The following is a 19,788-nucleotide window of genomic DNA, read 5'->3' on the forward strand; positions in this document are numbered from 1 at the left end:
TTTACAGTGAAGAATCCATGCTTGCCAAGAATAACACAGGTCTGAAGACTGATTGCTATATCCCAGTTTCTTCAAACAAGTCAAAGCAATCAATAAAAACTGTAATAAGATTGACGGGCTACACACCTACCGCTGAGGAAAGTAGGTCATGTTAGGAAACCAAGCCATGTTTGTCACAGCAGGGGGCTTGGATTAGGTGCTCAGGTGACACAAAGAGCTATGGTTGTTCAGGAAATATGCTCTGAAACTATTTCCAATCAATTTGATTTCTTAATTAGACTAACTTGAATGTGCATATTTTTTGTTTGTTTCGATGTTACTTTTTAGAATTAAATTTGACATACAAAGCTCCTTTAAAAAAAAAAATCAAGGAAGAGGTGTGTGAGAGAAAGGGAGGAGCTCTCAGGTTGGATTGGTAGAGAGGGTTATTGGTGATGTTTAGGTCAATGAGAGAAGCAGTGGGAATTAAAATACATTTGCAAATGAGGATGGCCCTCCAGCTCTATATGACAACATATAGGGAGCAGTTTGCCTCTCCTGGGAATGTGGAACGAATCCAACTTCAACCAACTTCTGCCCACAGAAGAAACAACCCGCACCCTCAACCGGTAAGAGGCTGAGTAGATGATTTCACAATAAAGGACTATAACATGGCTCACGAATTTAATACAATTTCAATTAACTATAGTTACTCAATATAATTGTGAGAACCTGTGTAAATCTGTTTCAATGTTGTCTCATTTTATTATTATGTAATAAACATAATGAAAAGAACAATATCTGTTAAGTCAAAATTTCAGATATATTCTACTCTGCTGAGGCAGTAGAAATGTTTAAACCCAATGAATCAGCTAACAAATACAGTAATGAAAGTATAATGATGTGTATATCTTTGATATATTCATTAGAAACTATCAATTGAAAAATAACTTTTACACACAGTGAAAAAGTATTTCTTATTGCTACTAAGTTGTCTTAGGTTGTTTTTGCAATCTCTGTATAATGTATATGACTTGGATATTTATTACTCCTTTATTTATGCTGTTGCCTTGGCAGGACTTTCTTTTCCCCCGTCTTTTTAAAAAGCAGAACAAACAGTCACACAAACCACTTACACCTTTACCCCCTGTGGAGGCTGGCTGTCAACCATTCCCCCCTGTCACACAACTGTCATTCTATAGCCCAGTAAGAACTTGTCCTGTCAGCCCTGACAGGATTGTGGGCTCAAGCAAAACACAGCACATGCAAGCCATAAACCCATCTGCAGTTCAAGAGCTGCCCTCTATTGCCCGGCAGCCGAAACTATCATATACCACTGGCAACTGCGTCAAGCTGAAGAAAATATCAAGGTAATTTTTTTTTTTTTTTATCTCAAACTATGGTTTTGATGGTGATCCAGATATGACATTTGACACACAAAAACAACAAACAAACAAACAAACCTAGTTTGTGCATCCAAACTAAAATTGATCAAGCTATTAATGACTATTTGTTTTATTGGTTTATCAACAGTGGGTGTGCCAGCTGTTTCCATGTGGTGAAGCCCTACCAAGCCAGTCACTATGTCATACACCCGCAGTTTCTATCTGAATGCCGCCATTAGGATGATCTTCAGGAAATACTTGATGAGTGGAGCATCCTAAGAAATATTTTACCACTTCTTTTTTTCGTGCAATAACAGTACAGTGTTGTTGGCTGCACAACAGAACATTTAACTTTGTTGCAAAATATGCAGTTAAAAATTGCACTTTACACTTATGTCCAAATACTGTCTAATTTTTACTTTTAAAAATATCAATTTAATATGAGATCATGTCAATGATTGTGTCTACTTCAAAAAGCAAAATTTCCTGTTATATAATGGACAATAATCACATACTAAATTAAAACAAACCATTAACTGCATAGAAATGTTTTATTTTCATCTTCTTAACTTTTGTATTCAACTTTTAATGTGTGGTATTTTCACCTTCGGTGTTCTGTTTGACTGTGTAATTGGTGATCAATGTGGAAATAAAGTGAAATGTTGAATGATATTTCAGATCAAGTTAATATAAAGGTTAGTGTATATTGCTTCTCCCGAGCTGCTTTAAAATGAACCCCAGATCAGAAGAATGAATACATGTGTACACTGAACAAGAGTGTAAAGACACCACCATTTCAAAGTTGTCATTTTGTTTAAATTTTATTTCTATGCCTCAGTGCAAGGTAATGATAACAAATTCAAACGTAAAAAAAAGAATTCAACCATCATCTGTAAGAAATTGTGACATTCATCGATGCAATTTTCCCACGAAGATGTACAAAAGCAGATGTGGACTTGTCGAGAATATTCCTTTCCATCTTCTTCTCGTATGCATCTATAAGCAAAGCAAAGTCTAATTAGCAACACAGGATATATGATTAGTCAACAAGAGGTTCCAGAGAAAGCCAACAGCTAGTCCTGAGTTATTAATATCCTATCAATATCAGAACATGATCTGAATGTTTCGCCCATGAGAAAGATACAAGGTGACTTGTACCACACGTGTTATAACATGTATTTTTATAGTGACAGCATATTTAGCCGTGATCTCTTGTCAGTTTCTAAAATTGTCCTACACGTGATATAGTCGCAAACGTTATTATGATGCTCATTGTAAATTCTGTAAAGTGTCAAACACACACCTTCCACCAAGGTGATACTGGCAGTCATAGAAAAATGTTCAGCCAATGAAGTTCATGACAACGAGATGCAGAACAGTGTGGGCGAACAGAAAGTCAGCAAAGGCTCTCTCTGGTGAGATGGACAAGAAGTCTCCTTTGTTGTGAGGGTTGATCTGGATACGAAGACACACTTGAGAGACATAAGACATACACAAAATTAATGAATTGTGTTACATATTCTCTGCAAATAGTTTAAGAACATTATTTCTGCATAATTTGCAAGGTACCAACAAACCAAGGGGCGGACCTAGCCTTTCATTGCCGTAAAAATGGCGACTATCGGTAAACTGGGTTAAGTTCGATTACAAAAAAAAATTCCATTCAGTGCTGGATAAACTATTTAATGAAAGTTTACCTGCGAGAATGAAAGAGCCAACGCATGAGATGAAGCCAGAAAGAAAACTGTTGAAGGGGAATGTTCCAACGAGCAGACAGTAAAGAAACTGCAGCGCTCCCGTCAGCATGATGTACAACAAATATGCATCCACCACTTTCAACTTATTGGGCGTCGTCGAGGTATATTCTTCAAGAAACCGAGAAATAACTGATAAAACTGAAGCCGACATTGTTGCGTTTCAATTATTTGGTCAAGTGCGCTCGTCAATAGCAGTGCAAATGATGCAGTTACGCTACGTGTCCGTAAAACACGGAAATGGTCATAGTGCAACAGTAAATGTAATCCGGTCACAACATTTAGTAGGAACGAAAGGACAACGATCAACGGCAGGATGCATTTGATGGGTCGCGCTACAAAGATGGCGTCATAATGGAGCACTGATGTGCCACTCTGACACATTTTAACAAAACTGTATTTTAACAACTCTCTTCTGACAAAATGATATTGAACATTCAAAATAACAATTCCACCCGCCTTTAATGAGTTGTTAATATGTTGCAGATTGTGGCATTACGGGAGGAAAGTTTGTGGTGAGAAACGCCTCCATGATTTTAAAAGTGACTGTCGCGTGAGCGATCTTTATATTTGTCAATCTTTGTCTTAGGTCAGCTGACCCAGGAATGCACAAGTTACCAAACATTGTAATAGGTAGCTCATGACGAGACAGTGACAGAAAGACGCATGCCCAAATAACCACAATAACTTTACTTAATTTTGTATGCAGTCACCAGGATACATCTATGAATGGATCCTACTCCTACGGCACCGGTAGCATTGCAAAACGATTGCGAGACAGAGTAAGAAATGTCACTGCTGTACTAGTTTGATTACGTCACAGACTGACAGGAGGAAAGACGCGTGTGAATGTTTGTGTTTTGTGTGTGAGAGAGAGACTGACGATGTCGATTCTTAGGGTTGATTAAAATGTGGGAAACTGGTTAATCATTTTGGTAATGGCCCCAATTTAATAGTGTTTTGAAATTTATTTTATGCTGTTTGTAATCATTAGCATTATACTGTTTTTCAGAATGTTCTTAAAGAAGAATTAAGCAAAAACTTTTCGGGGGTGAGGGCATTTAAATACCTTCTTTTTTAATTGATAAAATGCATCTATCTGTACGAACCACAACCTTTGAAATACCTCAAACCAAGATAAGCTTATAGAGCTGTGCTCAGGTTGAAGGCCATGGGGGGGTATACGTGTACTGATAGTGAAAGAAGAAATATGGTATTGTTTTGCAATATTTGAGCTCCCAGACAGTGTAACCATAAAATGGAACATATATATAATACTAGGAAAAGGTCAAATGTACTGAACAACATGCATATCATGTCCACTGATAATCATTTGCACCAAGAAGTACTTACTAGTTAAACTGTTTTTTACTGACAGCATGGGGCTTTGCCCTAATGTGATTTGTAGTGTAATCTTTGGACCTGCCCAAGTATTGAAGCAAAACATACTGTATACTGTAATGCTTTATTTATTTGTGTTTGCTTTGTATTTATTTATCAGGTCGAGTTCTATTTGGAGCTGGTGGCCTTCGTGGCGTCCAACGTCCATGTCTCTATTGAAGGCTACAGAGAGCAAGATTCTTAGTTGTATGGTCACACACCTCCCGACATAACACACCAATATTTTGTTTCTTCTCATACAAGTATAAAAGTTTGAGCATCTCATTAAACTTGCAGAGAGACGGAGAGAGAAATATGGAAAATGTATGGTTGTTGGAGAGAAACTAGTCTGCTGAGTACCATGCTATTGTGAAAGCAGATTGTTGTTGCTACATCTCATGTAGTATTAAATTGCAGTAGACTGTGGTGATGATTAACCTAGGCAAGTGTATCGCACAGCTTTCTTGACACCCTTCATAGATTTTTTTTTTCTGGTTGCAGGTATTCAAAATAATCTATGGGCCAGGTTTGTGACCCTTCCAACTCAAGATCGAATATGGACTCTGACCCTGACAAACAAAGTGGTTCCAAAGCCTGTAGAGCAAGGTAGTACCTCTGCCTATCCTTTTTTTCCCCATTGTTTGTCAGAGTGCAACAGGCAGCATTCTTTATGTATCTTCTCCCAAACACTTGCAAGTTGTTCTGGTTGACGTCTTCTCCACCTTTTACTGTATATGAAGTCAGAGAAACACCAAAACACCTCAAAATTGACATCACCTTTAGGGATTTTAGCTCAGCGTTGACATATCCTAGGGAAATTAAATTAATATTGAAAGATAATTGGTTTATTTATAACAAATTAAAAAATTTTGAAATTATTGAAAATTGTGATGATTCATATGCACCTGCACATGTCTTAGATTCCAAAATGCCGCTGGTGATGGTCCATGGCTTTGGAGGAGGGGTAGGCCTATGGATTCGGAATCTGGATGCACTGTGCCGGTCACGGCCTGTTTATGCCTTCGACCTCCTTGGCTTTGGCAGGAGCTCCAGGCCGTCTTTCCCTTCTGATGCTTCCAAAGCAGAAGAGCAATTTGTCAACTCCATAGAGCAGTGGAGAGAATCTGTTGGTGTGGAGAACATGATTCTGTTGGGCCACAGCTTGGGCGGGTACCTGGCTACATCCTATGCCATCCAATACCCTTCAAGGTAATTATAAAAGTTCTAGTATTTAGGTGGGTGGGTCATATAGATTGGGAGGGATTTTCTTTTTTTCCTAAATAACTCTGCCTAGAGCCCTCTGAGCTGGACTTTTCAAATAATCTTACAAATGCACTAGCAATAAGTCTTGCATTAGTGTTAAGTACTGTGTTCTCTTCCAGAGTGTCTCATCTTATCCTGGTTGATCCATGGGGTTTCCCTGAGAGACCGCAGATCCAGGAGAACCAAAGTCAGGCCACAGAATTGGTCAAAAGGCCATCCCCACCTAACTGGGTGAAAGCTATTCTTTCCGTAGTTTCCCTCTTCAATCCTCTGGCTGTCATCAGAGCAGCAGGTCCATGGGGTGAGACATAATCCCTATGCACTCGAATTCTATGTGGCATGTAACCCATCCTCTTACCTCACAGCGTGTTGCTTCTTCAGGTCCAGGATTGGTGAACCGATTTCGTCCTGATTTCAAAAGAAAATTTGAAGATCTGTTTGATGATGACACCATGACACAGTATATCTACCACTGTAACGCACAGCCGCCGAGGTATGTCGACACACTGTTACGTACAGGATGAGACCCAATATTCAATTTCTGGTCCTCATGCACACCCCCAATGTGCACCCCTCATTATTTTCAAAAGACTATTTCTTAATTTTTTTCACTTTTCTGTTCTCAGCGGCGAGGTGGGTTTCCGGGCCATGGCTGAGTCTTTGGGTTGGGCAAAGAGACCCATGCTGCAGCGAGTCCATCTGTTACCCAACTCCATGCCGCTTACCATACTCTATGGCGCCCAATCGTGGGTTGATAGTTCCTCTGGGGACAAAGTGGTCCAGGTTAGGAGTCCTGCTCACACCAAAGTGCTGGTAAGTGCAGCAGTTATCAAATTATCAACCATATATTGGATGTCGTGATTCAAATTAGTGTCACTTGACTCTAGTTTGTTACACTATTTATTAAGGAAACTTATGTTGCTTATAATGATAATTTTGTTTTTGTTCATCCATCAATCCATTTATAATATTGAAATTTGTTATACTCCGTAGCTGATAAATGATGCCTCTCACCACGTTTATGCCGACCAACCGGAGAAGTTCAACAAAGTGGTCGAAAATATATGCAACTCTGTTAACTGAATAGAGCTTGTGTGTAGTAATATTGAATGTGTACTGTGTACTGTATGCTGTGTATATATAAAGCCAACTTCAGAGGGTTTCTGTATCTTATATAAGTAGGAATGTTGTTTTGTCCTGTCCTTGTGTCATTGATTTCATCATAATATAAAAAGTCTGTTTCTATAGTAATGTCTTTTTATCTATTACCATCTTCTCTATTGAAATATAAACATATTTTGGTTCTCAGTGTGAATGAATAAGCAACCAATTATTTGTTTAGCATTCGCTAGATTTAAGCAGCATTTGACTTGGGTGGTTTATTACAGCTATGTTTAGCATTTCGACCATGTAAAAAGCATATCCTTGTTTTTCTTTTTTTTTTCATTTGATCTCTTGTTTGATTTCACTCATGACTGGATTTTCTACTTTGAAAACAATAAATGGTTTTAGTCCTTTGAGGTACTGTATGTGCGAAGAATATTCATGAAAAACCAACAAGGGTTTATGCATAATCCACAATCATAATATAGACTAAGAACTATATTTTTGTGAATAATCTAGTAAATTTGTGCAAAATTCACTTGCTTGTATGCTTTTGTGTTATGTATTGCCGTCTAAATTATTTAATCCACACCAGCTATGAGAAATTTCAAATTATTAATGATTGTTTTGATACCAGAACGTGTTTTCAGTGACCCACTTGAGAATTTGGCCAATTTCATCTTCTACCACTAGGTGACAGTGGCATGTTTCCTTTTTGTAAGAATGATAGGACCGGTGACTCGGGGAGGAAAAATAATCACGTCACCTTATATGGACTATGCATACTTGTATAACAATAACCGTAATTAAATACTTTACAGATTGAGATGTAACAAATGTATGCTGTCTATTAATTTGATCCAGGTTGAAGTGCAATATCTGGAGAACATTGAATATTGCTTACACAATGTTCAATGTTCTCAACAGAACATGTGTGAACATTGTGTACACATAGTGATGGATGACCTTATCTGAAAAGCTTGCTGTATGGAGAGTGAAAGAACTCAATTTAGCGTTTTTCGTGTTTGGGTATAGTTTTATCATCATCTTAGGCGATACAAAAAAAATAAATAGTAAAATGGTACTGAATCAGTTTCCTTCACATTTCATAGTGATTTCTGTGAGGTTAAATATACTGTAATAATAAAAAAATTAAATGTAGGTCAGTGTTTACCATTCTCACAGGGCTACCTGATGAGTCCACTTATCACCGTGATACAGTAGTGAGCTTACTTCATTGTTTGTGTGCACATGACCATAAATAGCCTATAATAGTGAAAATGGCAAAGATATGATGGATGGAACAGTACAGTCTAATATTCACGGGAATGAGACTTCTGCGGTTTTCCCTTTTGAACATTATATTGTAGCATTGCAAAGGTGTCTTTTAGAAAAAAAGCACAAGAGTAAACTGCCACTGAGGCCTTTCCTGTACTGAGATAATTAATGTAATTTAAAAAAAACGGGAAATTACAATGCATCCAAACCTTCCATGCTACATTCATTAAAGCCATTGTGAATTCCACTTTGTTCAATAACACTTTTCACATACTAAAACTAAGTTACACAGATTCGGTATAAAAGAAGTGTGAAATAAAAATGTTTGTTCAGTGAGTTTTTTTTCAGTGCTTCAAAAATTATTTGAAAAATTATGAACTTTCATAACAAAAATCCTCGTGCTGTCAACACTTAACACTGTGTGGTGTTTTTAAAGCAAAATATATTTCTCTTCTATGTTTTTCAACGTGTTGCTGCAGAGCACTACATATTTTAAGCTTCATACTGACTTCATATTTTATAGGCGTCAGTGACGAATATGACAATATGTGATGATGCCGGCTGCTTCTCACTGTTCAAGAACAATAATATCAGCCACTCCGTGCACTTGTGTCAGTTCTTTGCAGTCCAGAGATGCCACCAGTTTCCTGGGCCCGGGTTGAGTCGGGATGAAGTGTTCAGTCAATGTCACGGTGGAGTGACCACTGACGTCACTGAGATAGAAGAATGAGAAGTTAATCATCAAGTAAAATAATCAATAACAGGAAGTACAATTTCCACGAGATAAGGAGTCTTACCCTACAAACACTTCGTGGCCTTTCTGCAGGCCCAGTCCTTCCACTCTAAAGACCACGCCCATCAGCATTCCCGGCAGCGGGTTCGTGAATGTGATCTTGGCTGCCATTTCCTTACCAACCACAGCTTTCCCCAAAGGCTGCCGATCATAAATTCAGAATTTATATGAATTGATGCAAACATATCTGATTTGATACTAAAGTTAAGAAAAACTCACCGTGACGATGAGATCAGGTGTAAGGAGCCTGAAGGTGGTCTGGTTGGCTAACACTTGCTTGGTTTCATTGACTCTTCCGGACAATGTCAGCATCAGTGCTGCCTGATCCACCAGTTGGTTCTGGTATTGTTGATAAGGCAAAATCCACTCAATCTTTTTTTCTGTGTATAGACAGAGGAATGACTTAGAACATTCTCACATTAATCTAACCCTTGAAGAGTACGCGAGCCGCAGTCATGCATCCTTCAGCATTCTTTATTGCCCATGAAGATGTTACCACTGCCGAGAAATGAACAACCAGTCATCTTCTAAAACAGCATATTTGAACAGGCACGTCCTTTTTCACATCCACACACACAAATTGTGGCACTAATGTGATATCCTCTTGGCGACGAGTGCTTTTCAAGCATTGCTGTGACATTCTTTCTGTGGATGCTAAGCTCTTTTCTAGTTGAAAATTTGATTTACAGCACTAAAATACATTCACTGTGTAGTTCACCAGGTACGCTTGCACAATAAATGAAGAACCGCATGAACTGTACAAAGTACCTCTCCAAGCCGTACTACTGTAAATAAATATCACTAGGCTCTTAAAATAATGGTTTAAGTCATACTTTGAAAAAAAATCCATCCGTTCACTCGCCCATCTGTCCATCTATTGAGCCCTTGAGAGTCAATTTCTGTGAAAACTGACCTTCATTGGGCAAAAGCTCCACTGGCAACTGCTCCTTCTTGATGGTGCCCTTCACAACACCAGTGTAGTACATGACAGCCACGTGACTGTGGAGCGTAGTTTTACGAGGCTCAGAGCTCAGATTCTTCAGCACGATGCTCAGATGAGCGTCGGTCCCCATCCTGGGCCCCTCTCCCTCCATTTTGACTTCAATGCTGACGTCCTCTGCCATGGGTGAGGAGTAGACGAATGGCTTGCTGCCAAAACGACTCGCGGTCTCTACGGCGATACGCTCCTCCTCTGAACCTGGAAAAATGGGAAGAGAATGGGAGGAGATTATCGCTTGATATTGATCTTGAACAATTAAATTTAATGGTGACACCACTCTATGAGCATAGCACGAATAGAAAACCCGTACCTTCCTGATGTTTATACAAATGAGTGATGTCATGTCGCTCATCAGATCCAACTGCTTTTGTGCTGATACAGTGGCCAACAGCCTTCTTCTCACTCCGGATCTGGCTGAATGTACCATCGAGATTCCTTTGCCAGAAGATCCTGTCACTGTTGACCTAATAAAGGAGTAACATTCCAACCATCAGTGAACAGGGTTGACTTGCCTTTTATAGAGATGATGACGAATATAGAAAGTTTGAACATAATGAAGACTAGCTCACCTCTGCAAACACAAAAGGTGTGTCATGTTTGAGGTAGACCTGGCCAGAACGGATGGCGGTGACAGAGGCGGGGCCACAGCGGAAGGTACCCTGACTTGTCTCCTGGGGTGTGGAGTCAACAGCTTGCCAGCCCCCATGACCATGGGGCAAGTCTAGTCTGGCCATCCAGCAATCATTCCATACATGGAAATTCCTAAACACAAGGGTTGAATATAAATATGATTCTGATCAACTGTTAATCACAGGGTGACTGTTTTAAACATTGCAATTGAATTTTTATTATTTTCCTAGACTCGCACAGTTGGACGAGGAATGTCGAGCACCATTGTGTGACGGACTGCTTCTATTGAGAGCTGAAAATCTTCATGAACTCTCATTGAAGGAGCATGTCTACGGCCTGCCTCAAGTTCAAGGTGACTATTTCTCAGAATATCTAAATATAGCGGACTATTTTTATGTCCCAGGTCATGTCACATACCTCTTTCCATAACTTACCAGATAGAATCACTATTGAGGTAGTCGATTGGGTCCATATTCTCATCAAAATATACATCTGTTGTGAGGGACACATCAGTGTCATGAGCAGACTGGAAGTTGGTCACGCTGCGAGCAGGTATGCCAAGACAACGAAGTACTGCATACATAGATGACAAAAAAGAAAACTGTGATGTAGTTGTTAGAGAACTGAAGGGATGATTTAATATTTCAATTATGAGTCAGTTTTTCTGAACACATAAATATTTCGACCAAGGTGACATTTGCATGATAGTACTACACTTTGCTGGTGGAATGAAAGTGACTCATGTTGCTGTATGAGGGACCAAAGTAGAAGGTATGATGGGAATGTCAGTGTAAAGCATTTGGGGGTGTAAATCAGTTATGGCTATCAGTGCTTGGGTCAGCTGGCTATCATGTGCATGCACAAGCACGTGGTGCAGCCTAACAAGGCCTGGCAGAGAGAACACTGTGATTGTGGAAATTTTTTAAGTTGACTTCACATGGAAATGTTTCTGGACTGTAACCAAAATCTACAGCAAAAGAGAATTGCATCTTTGTAACCCAACTTAGAAGACAGAAAATATGGCACTGCTAAGGTCAATCCTGTCATCATGAAATATGTCTTCACACTTTCCTCCCTTATTTGCTCACCCACTCACCTGATGTTGTGACTCCAGAGAAGACCCAACATTGTCCATATGACACAGGCATTCCATTGGAAGAGTGGTATTTTTTCAGAATCTCCACACTGCTGCTCCACGCGGCAGGAGACACTCCATCAGAGTAGTTCCCAGACCAATTTCCTATTAGAACTCCATAATCGTCTTGTGCATTTATCTAAAAAAAAAAATCATATACCCAAAACAAAACAAATTTTATGAAGTGTTATGTATAAAAGTATGTTTATGAGTAAAGTCACTTACCATGGCTGATATGACCCTGACAACATTAACAGGATCCCCTCGACCAGATGGTGGCATGTCACTCTTCTCTAGAACAAATAGACATGCTTCCAAGATTCCCTCATGAAACTGCAGTCAAGAGACATATAGAATCGTTTTGTCATTTTTTTAATTAAAAAAAAAAGAAGCCAATAGAATTATGTCATCTTTAACACAGATGACAGTATTGATAATGCCAGAGTGAATCCCAAACCACTTTCCTTTGCCTTTTGATTGTATCACCAGAGCATGCTGAAGATAATTCATTTGAACCAATAAGCTAACCTGCTCTATATATATATAATAATAAAAGGTATAGTTTCATTTTTAGGAGTTCAAAAATAACAAACAAACCAACAAACAAATTGTGGGCCAATGACAAAACAAAAGTAAGATGGTACAAAACAGACAGAATATTTGTATTTTCAAAGCATTTGGACATTTTGAAATACAGAAAGAGGAAATACTGCAGTGATCAGGGTGTTGTGTTGTCCAGAAAGTTCCTACCTGACCAAAGTTCCATGTGCGAGCTCCAATTTGCTTCTCAGTTCCATAATAAATTCTTCCAGTGTCATTCAACACATACTCCTTCCTCTCCTCTTCATCATCCAGGAATACTGTGTCCTCTGAAAAAGACGACCATTTAAAACACCTGAAATATTTCCTTGAGATTATTATTATTATTATTATTATTATTATTATTATTGTAGTAGTGGTAGTAGTATAGTTGATGTTTCTCATTCACATTAGTTTCAGTTTAAGATTTAAACATTTTTGCTTGCTCCCTTTCAGTGAAAGAGGCCCTGCAAGCCTGGTCTATTCACCTCTTAAGTTACAACATCCCTCAAGAATGTGATTTTTTTTCACGAAAAATTAGGGTTTCAATAGAGCCAGGAAATGGTTCCCAAACATGGGCCCCAATTCTGCCGGGGCAGAGTTGGGTGTTTGTGCTGCACATTTGGCGTTTTTATCCCATCTCTTGTATCTCTTTTTGTTGCTACAATGGGTGGGAAACATAACGCGACAAAGATAGACAAGCATGACCAAAAAAAAAAGTGGAAGGAAGAGGCTTCCAGTCATGAGGGACAGCTAAGAGAAAGAGGGGAAGTTGTGTGATTGGGGAAGGAGGGGTTGAAGAGGTTGTGGGGTGGAGTAAAACTCTTGAGTTCTGGCAGGAGAACTGTATTTCTAAAATGTAAGTCAGAACAGAGACAGAAAAGAAGAAGATGAGGGCAGGGCTCTGAGGTGAAAGTTTGTGAGAAGTTCAGGTCAGCAGATGTGGCAAAACTATGTGGAGGAGGCTTAAGGAGGAAATCAAGTTTAGTAGGGGAGAGGACAAGTTAGCACCAAACTGTGTGCACTTGTATGACGGGCAGACAAGACTTTCACCATCTTACCTGCACACCAGGGGTTGAAGAGCATGATGATGTCCTTGCTGGAGGTGTAAATATTTGGGTTTTCATTTTTCAGGGTGCTGGTTGTGACTGTCAGACCATAAAGACCAATCACAGCATTGGCAGTAGAGCTGACAGACAACGTAAACTTGTTGTTATTTTGCTCTTCAATCTTAGCGCCCCACTGTTTATTATCCAAGGTATCAACCAATGGGATGATAATGTGGGTCCCTTTGGACACCAGTGGTAGCGGACCTACAAAAAAGATCATATATCAGGTTAAAACAGATTCGACAAATTCCTGTGCTGCAGTTTTTCAGATTTTCACCAATTATGCATAGAAAAAAAAATGCTAATCTATCCTACTATATTTTATTTATTTCTTCCTCAGCAAGATTGGAAATGGCGGCTGTTTCCAATGGTAACAAATAGCAGTAGTGCTAAATGAATTACAAAAATAATGCATTTGAAGTAGAGTTTTGGAGACAAGTTCAACTCATGATTTTAATCCAAGGTACTTATTTGAACTGAAAGTACATTTACACAAATGCATGCAGTTTCTGGGTTTCCACAAATTACCAAAATATAATATTTTCACAACAACATAGTATCTGTTTAGCAAGAATTATATTTGATTGATGTGTGAAAAGTATTACATTTCATTGAACCTTCACCTTCGGTACACAAGACTTAAAAATAAAACCTATCCCTTTTCATTACTGTCCAAAATTAGAATTACCCTACATGGCATTATTACATTTTCTGCCAGCTAATATTGAAACTCTTGATTTAGTGAAGTGAGAAAACAGGTAGCTGTCTAAGTAACTACCTCCCTTGTTTTCTTCCAAACTGTTTGCTTAGTGGTACTCGGTTGGACTGGATTCTGCTGGATTTGGTTACGTGAGGATCGAGCTTGTCAAGAATCCATTGTTCTCTATCTGATTCCTGACAAGACCTCACCTCCCTTCCTCTCCCATCACAGAACATTACTGAGAAAAAAATCAATTTTAAAAAAGTCCGCTTTATCTTATTGCTTCATCTTTGACTGAAAATCCTTACTTCTGTTTGAACCAGATAATGGGTTAGGAATAGAATGACAAAGTATTTTTCAAGGCATTGAAAGCTGTTCAAATGAGGATTTGTTTAAGATTACATAGATGGGATGGGTGTGAATTTTCAAATGTTTCTGCTGTGATGCAATGGTCACCATTCCAAAGAGTGTCGTCATGGCTATTTATTTCAAATACAGTCTCAGCCCACTGCCTCCCCTTTGCTTTAGTAGGCTTGACATGAAATCACATTTAGATTTTCCATATGAATATCTTTATCATGGTCTTGATTAATCCCTCTTAATTTTGTGAAGCTCCAACTCATAGCTTCAGAAGCGCTAAGAATAAAATTTGATTAAAATGAGGATTTGAATCGGACAATATCTCATAGCTTCCCAAGTAACATTTGAAACTTTATGACCACCATACACATTTAAATTTTTTGTCGTTGTCTCATACATACCTGTTCTCAGTTCTAGATGCAGCTTGTGAGTGTCAGCACGAAAGGGCCTGTTGAACTCTAGTTCTATTTGGAACGTCTGTCCTCTGCGGATGATCAGCTTTTCTGAGTTGTACAGGTCGGTGTGATGCTCCTGTCTGTTTTTTCCTGTTCTGGAGCTCAGCAGATCCACAGAGCACACAGACAACTTCATAACTGCGAAAGAAGGGTGGAAAAAGAAATGAAATGTTTGAGTACATTATTACAATTTTCACTGACCTCAAAAGTTAATCTACCTTCACTGACCTCAAAAGTTAATCGACATTACCTTCCATTTCGTTGGAGTCTCCATTTTCTGGCTTTGGTCCATCAAGTCCTGGAATCGGCGTGGGAGGGTTGACCAGTTCCACTTTATCCGTGACATCATAGGTGGTGATATTCTGGCATTTACAGCAGCATGGACACATTTTCCGAAACCAGCGGCGACAAGCACTGTCCTCTGGTTTTTTTTCCCCTTCCTTGTGAATGGACAATTCCACCTTGGTGGGTGGGGCTGCACCAGGAAAGCGCCCCATATCAGATGTGCCTCTTACTGTCAGCCTCTCACCTGGCATCCTTCAAAGGACATGGCATTCATTTATTTCAGTCAAGACAGAAATATTAAGTCACTGAATAGCTATTAGAAGCTATAGAACAAAAAAAAAAAAAATGGAATGTGAGATCATAAATATTATAGGCTACCCATTGTGACTGAAACAAAATCCATATGTATGTTTAATAAATTAGAAACAACTAAATAGCACATCATTTTGAATTAGAAAATTATACTTCACATTTTCAGTGCCAGAGGGGAAAAACAACTCAATTATTGCTTTGTGCCATCGTGTTGAAGTTGACATTATAGTCTCAAATTAACATATGAATAGGCCCTCTGTCCTTTCCTTTATTTTTTTCATCACAAATCAACATCTCCTCCTTTGCGTCCACAAACGTTGCATTCCACACTTTCCTGGCCTGGCTTGTGTGTGTAATCATATGGGCATTTATCACAATGTCACATTGTGTGGAGAACCAAGAGACAAAGCAGAATTTGGCCATTTAAGCTTTGCCTTTTGTTCTCAGCTTTAAATCGGGGTGAGAAATTTCAAAGTGGGAAAAAAAAGAAGCACCTTTTGCTAAAACAAAAGCCGAAGGGAAGAATGCCATTTCCTTTTATGTGTTTTCTCACATCTTAATGTTCCTTCGCCTCATCCTGAAAGTTATATTGACCATGATACACAGCAAAAAAATCCAAGATTAGTAAAAATGTTAAAGCACCCGTGGAGTCTGTTAGTGCTGGTAAAACACCCAGTAATGAGCAGAAATAACATACAAAGCTAACACCTTTTATGTAAACAATTGAGTGGTGCCATCATTATTCTAGTTTTTACTACGATTGCATTTTCACTAAACAAGTGACTGCACATCTTTGTAGTTATTCTGCAATTCAAACTTTAAAATCTATCATTAAAGCTACCATAGTTTACAACTATCACTGTTGCAAGGAAACAATCTGAATCCTATTTAAAAAAGAAAACTGTCACTGTGTAGTCAATGTGTCACTTTGCAGTCCTCACAAGTTTTATCTTAATTTCAACTGGGCAACATTAAAGGAAACGTACATTTCCAGTTTACATCATATTACGTACGGTACCTCAAACATCCCTTGAAAATCATAGTCATTAAAACATAAAATTAAAAAAAAAATTAAAAGTACTGTGCATAAAATATCACACAATGTTTAGTGCTTTGAGTAGTGCTATAATTGTACAAACACTATTATGGAAGGAATGGAGAAAAATAAAACTACTTTTTTACACTTTTGGGTGACCTGAGAGAAAGTTCACAATGAGTTAATGTACTGTTATTTGTTAAACATTAGCATGTGACTGCAGTTTGGAGGAAAGTCAATTATGGTGAAGTGATGTAATCCAGTTAAAAGGGCACAGAACAGCTGAGCATAACATAGGGTGTGATTTCTGAAGTCACAGCCACCCTTTAAAATATGTCCAAGTTTAAAAAGTTTTGCTGCTTGGTGTGTGGTTGCTCTCCCTCACATTCTGTGTGCGTGCGTGTGTGCGGACGTGTGTGTAATCTAATTTTTAACAGTGACTTCCTGAGTTCACCCCTCTGTTCCCAAATCCAGTAAATATTTGGAATAACCATCCAAAATCATTGTGATGGAGACAATAGGGTTTGTCAACTGCGTGAATAATATTTCAATTTGCCCTCTATCCATAACTACTGCCATCACCTATGACCTTGCAGCCTTCCTTGCTTGTCAGCTATTTTTGGCTAAATATAACAATGCAGTTGTTTGTTTATGTGTGCTCTGTGATTGGCTGGCAACCAGTTCAGGGTGTTCCCCGCCTACTGATTGGAGTCTGCTGGGATAGACTCCAGTACACCCACGTCCCTAACAACCTAATGATAATTATAAACAATTGCAAAATTGTGCCTCTCAGGCCAATAGTTGGATACGTGCCCCGAGTAAACCCATGTAGGCACGGGGAGAACATGCAAACTCTACACAGGGAGAGCTAGAGGTGGAATCAAACCCATCCCCTCTGTCCTTTGAGGCATACGTGCTAACCAGTCTTTCACCGTACCACCTCATTTTTGTTAGCATGTATACCGTATTTTCCGCACTATAAGGCGCACCGGATTATAAGGCGCACCTTCAATGAATGGCCCATTTTAAAACTTTGTCCATATATAAGATATATACATTTGGCCCGCGGGCCGGACTTTGGACACGCCTGCTGTAGTGGCTCAATATTGGTCTATATATAAGGCGCACCTGATTATAAGGTGCACTGTCGGCTTTTGAGCAAATTGTTTTTAGGTGCGCCTTATAGTGCGTAAAATACGGTACTTGAAATTATATACGTTATAACTGGAAAAAGTACTGATAAAAAATGTTTATCAGTATTTATACATTCGTGGAGGGATGACACAAGCAGTGACAAGTATATTTTACAAGTTGTCAGCTGTCCGTGTGAGTAATTTGGGGAAATTGCATGCATTGCTCAAGTGCATGTAATAGGTGTTACATTAAACATATAATGGTATAAAGCTTGTGAGGCCCCAAATGATGGATTTAGATTTAGAACCATCTACCCTGATCCCTGAAGCATAAAATCCGATTAACTAGTTTGAAATTAATTTCCACATCTTTTTTTCCTGCCGATCACTATAATGGAAGTCACATGTTCCTTTCTGCTGCCTGCATACACCCACTCCATCTTCTTTTCTCAGCGAGTTTATGTTGGCATGGCACCACAACTAGAATGCCAACTGGCTCCTGAGATAAGCGCCTAAAACTGTTCTGTTTTGTTGTCCCGAAACAGCATCATCTACACACAGGGCTTGTTCGTGTTTTGTTCTTTTTGTTTATCTGACAGACACCCCTTCCCTAAAAATAAATATAATGCTACAAGGAGAGTCACAACATGAAGTTATGAATCATGCATAATCAAGCAAAACAGATGTCATGTGCAGCCTGGTAGCCATCAAACAACAGGTCCGCTAGCCCAAAAATGAAACTTAACTAAAATCATCTGACAAAGCGTACCTAACACACCAAAAATGTCATCTGATTTTTGCAGAATGTGAAGGCTTCTTGTTTGTCAACTAACTGAGAGCTAATTTTGCTTGTGCTCACAAAAGCTTCACACTCTATTTTCTTTTAAATCTACAACAGGATGACTACTGCAATTTGCCCGAACCTTGTGCAAAAGTTGTAAAACTGTCCATTTCTTTCAGTGCCATTTCTCAAAGGAACCCCGCTGTAAACTAAAGGTCAAAAGGCTTCCCTTTCTCTTGTGGGAAAGGAAACCGTTATTTACAATTCTCATCTAGCCATGAACAAGATCAGTGAAGGAAAAACGAAAGTCTTACTTTGTCTGTGTAAGGATTAGTGGTGAAGAGTTTGCTTCTTATCCTCTCAAGAACCTTTTGGAAACTTTTCTCTCTACTATCACTTGCTCAGACAACCGAATATGACAGTCCAGGAATGTACTGCATGGGGCTTTAAGCGTTCACACACCCACTCTAACACACACTCCGCCCCAGTGGCCCGCAATGTGCGACTAAAGTTTCTCCCACTCCTCCCAAGATTTTTTTTTCAGCACTCAGCGCGATTTGGGTGTGTATTGTGTAAAACGGGACGTGGTCTGTGTGTGAAGCAGCACGTAATTTGAGTGAGAGAGAGAAGTTGTGTCATTAACATTGAGAATAAAAATACTAAAATTGAGGCCTTAAGTAAAAGTACCCTGTATCATTAACCAAAAGAAAATCTTGGCAGGATTCTCGAGGAATTCCCCAACTGTGTGTGTGTGTGTGTGTGTGGGTGGGTGTGTGTGTGTGCCATATAACAGTAAAACAGGATTAATCTTCCCTTTCACATTCTCACTTCCCCTCATTTGAGAATTAAAATAACATTTGCTGATCAGAGGTTTCACAAGGTTTCAGGTGAGTTGTGTATATGTGTGGTATTGCATCATTGATAATGATGTCAAAGGTCATTCATAAGTGAATAATTTTCTTTTAAGAAATTGCTGGGAGCAATAAAACAGACTCTTTTTATTCATTAGTATAGTTGATAGGATTACAGAGGATGTAATGAAAATTAACATCTCCCGCCTATCTTTAGAAATAAAACACTAAGCAATTTGAAAGTTGAACAGAAAAACTGCAACAACTAAAAAAAAACACATCTTAACTATTATGTAAGCATAAGGATCACCCCAAAAACATGCACTACACATAAGTCAAGTTTATTCAATACACATGACTCAAAAACACATTTGCCACTCAACATGCTTTAAACCAAACAATTTAAATCAAAAAACAGAAAGCGCTTCATAATGGGATTTGTCCTATTATGCATTTTCTTATGATAACAAGTCAGCATTTCTCTAA

At 38.8% G+C, this 19,788-nt stretch overlaps 3 protein-coding genes across 4 annotated transcripts; 1 reads left to right on the forward strand and 2 right to left on the reverse strand.

The window, feature by feature from the left end:
- Positions 1–2,158: 2,158 nt before the first annotated feature.
- Positions 2,159–3,396, reverse strand: dad1 (defender against cell death 1). The gene is made up of 3 exons (XM_037275777.1): positions 3,062–3,396; positions 2,668–2,836; positions 2,159–2,360 (listed from the first exon to the last, which is right to left on the reverse strand). Exons 1-2 carry the CDS (start codon positions 3,270–3,272, stop codon positions 2,706–2,708), a joined length of 342 nt encoding a protein of 113 aa, XP_037131672.1. The 5' UTR covers positions 3,273–3,396; the 3' UTR covers positions 2,159–2,360; positions 2,668–2,705.
- Positions 3,397–3,692: 296 nt separating this feature from the next.
- On the forward strand, positions 3,693–7,703 carry abhd4 (abhydrolase domain containing 4, N-acyl phospholipase B). Its single transcript, XM_037275776.1, has 8 exons — positions 3,693–3,900; positions 4,620–4,705; positions 5,000–5,104; positions 5,419–5,707; positions 5,881–6,062; positions 6,143–6,254; positions 6,388–6,574; positions 6,755–7,703. The coding sequence occupies exons 1-8, from the start codon at positions 3,848–3,850 to the stop codon at positions 6,842–6,844; spliced, it is 1,104 nt and encodes a 367-aa protein (XP_037131671.1). The 5' UTR covers positions 3,693–3,847; the 3' UTR covers positions 6,845–7,703.
- A 180-nt stretch (positions 7,704–7,883) lies between these two features.
- tgm1l1 (transglutaminase 1 like 1) lies at positions 7,884–18,897 on the reverse strand. 2 transcript variants are annotated; one of them, XM_037275774.1, is made up of 14 exons: positions 18,766–18,897; positions 15,155–15,441; positions 14,851–15,042; positions 13,342–13,593; positions 12,452–12,570; positions 11,927–12,034; positions 11,663–11,840; positions 11,001–11,139; positions 10,506–10,698; positions 10,247–10,400; positions 9,850–10,134; positions 9,156–9,316; positions 8,941–9,077; positions 7,884–8,856 (listed from the first exon to the last, which is right to left on the reverse strand). In XM_037275774.1, exons 2-14 carry the CDS (start codon positions 15,438–15,440, stop codon positions 8,712–8,714), a joined length of 2,349 nt encoding a protein of 782 aa, XP_037131669.1. In that variant the 5' UTR covers position 15,441; positions 18,766–18,897; the 3' UTR covers positions 7,884–8,711. The 2 variants fall into 2 exon arrangements, with proteins under 2 accessions (XP_037131669.1, XP_037131670.1); XM_037275775.1 differs by lacking the exons at positions 7,884–8,856; positions 8,941–9,077 and having other exon boundaries at positions 9,218–9,316; positions 9,846–10,134.
- Between the last annotated feature and the right edge of the window lie 891 nt (positions 18,898–19,788).

This window comes from Syngnathus acus, chromosome 17 (assembly GCF_901709675.1).
Source record: "Syngnathus acus chromosome 17, fSynAcu1.2, whole genome shotgun sequence".
Taxonomy (NCBI): Eukaryota; Metazoa; Chordata; class Actinopteri; order Syngnathiformes; family Syngnathidae; genus Syngnathus; species Syngnathus acus.

Coding starts and splice junctions, on each gene's coding strand:
- tgm1l1 (XM_037275774.1), bottom strand. CDS start 15,440: ATGCCAGGTGAGAGGCTGACAGTAAGAGGCACATCTGATATGGGGCGC. Junction 11,140..11,662: donor CTCTGGAGTCACAACATCAG/GTGAGTGGGTGA, acceptor CTATGTATGCAG/TACTTCGTTGTCTTGGCATA. Junction 9,317..9,849: donor GGAGCTTTTGCCCAATGAAG/GTCAGTTTTCAC, acceptor GTCTATACACAG/AAAAAAAGATTGAGTGGATT.
- dad1 (XM_037275777.1), bottom strand. CDS start 3,272: ATGTCGGCTTCAGTTTTATCAGTTATTTCTCGGTTTCTTGAAGAATAT. Junction 2,837..3,061: donor TGGCTCTTTCATTCTCGCAG/GTAAACTTTCAT, acceptor ATGTCTCTCAAG/TGTGTCTTCGTATCCAGATC.
- abhd4 (XM_037275776.1), top strand. CDS start 3,848: ATGGATCCTACTCCTACGGCACCGGTAGCATTGCAAAACGATTGCGAG. Junction 3,901..4,619: donor CAAAACGATTGCGAGACAGA/GTAAGAAATGTC, acceptor TTTATTTATCAG/GTCGAGTTCTATTTGGAGCT. Junction 4,706..4,999: donor AGAGAGCAAGATTCTTAGTT/GTATGGTCACAC, acceptor TTCTGGTTGCAG/GTATTCAAAATAATCTATGG.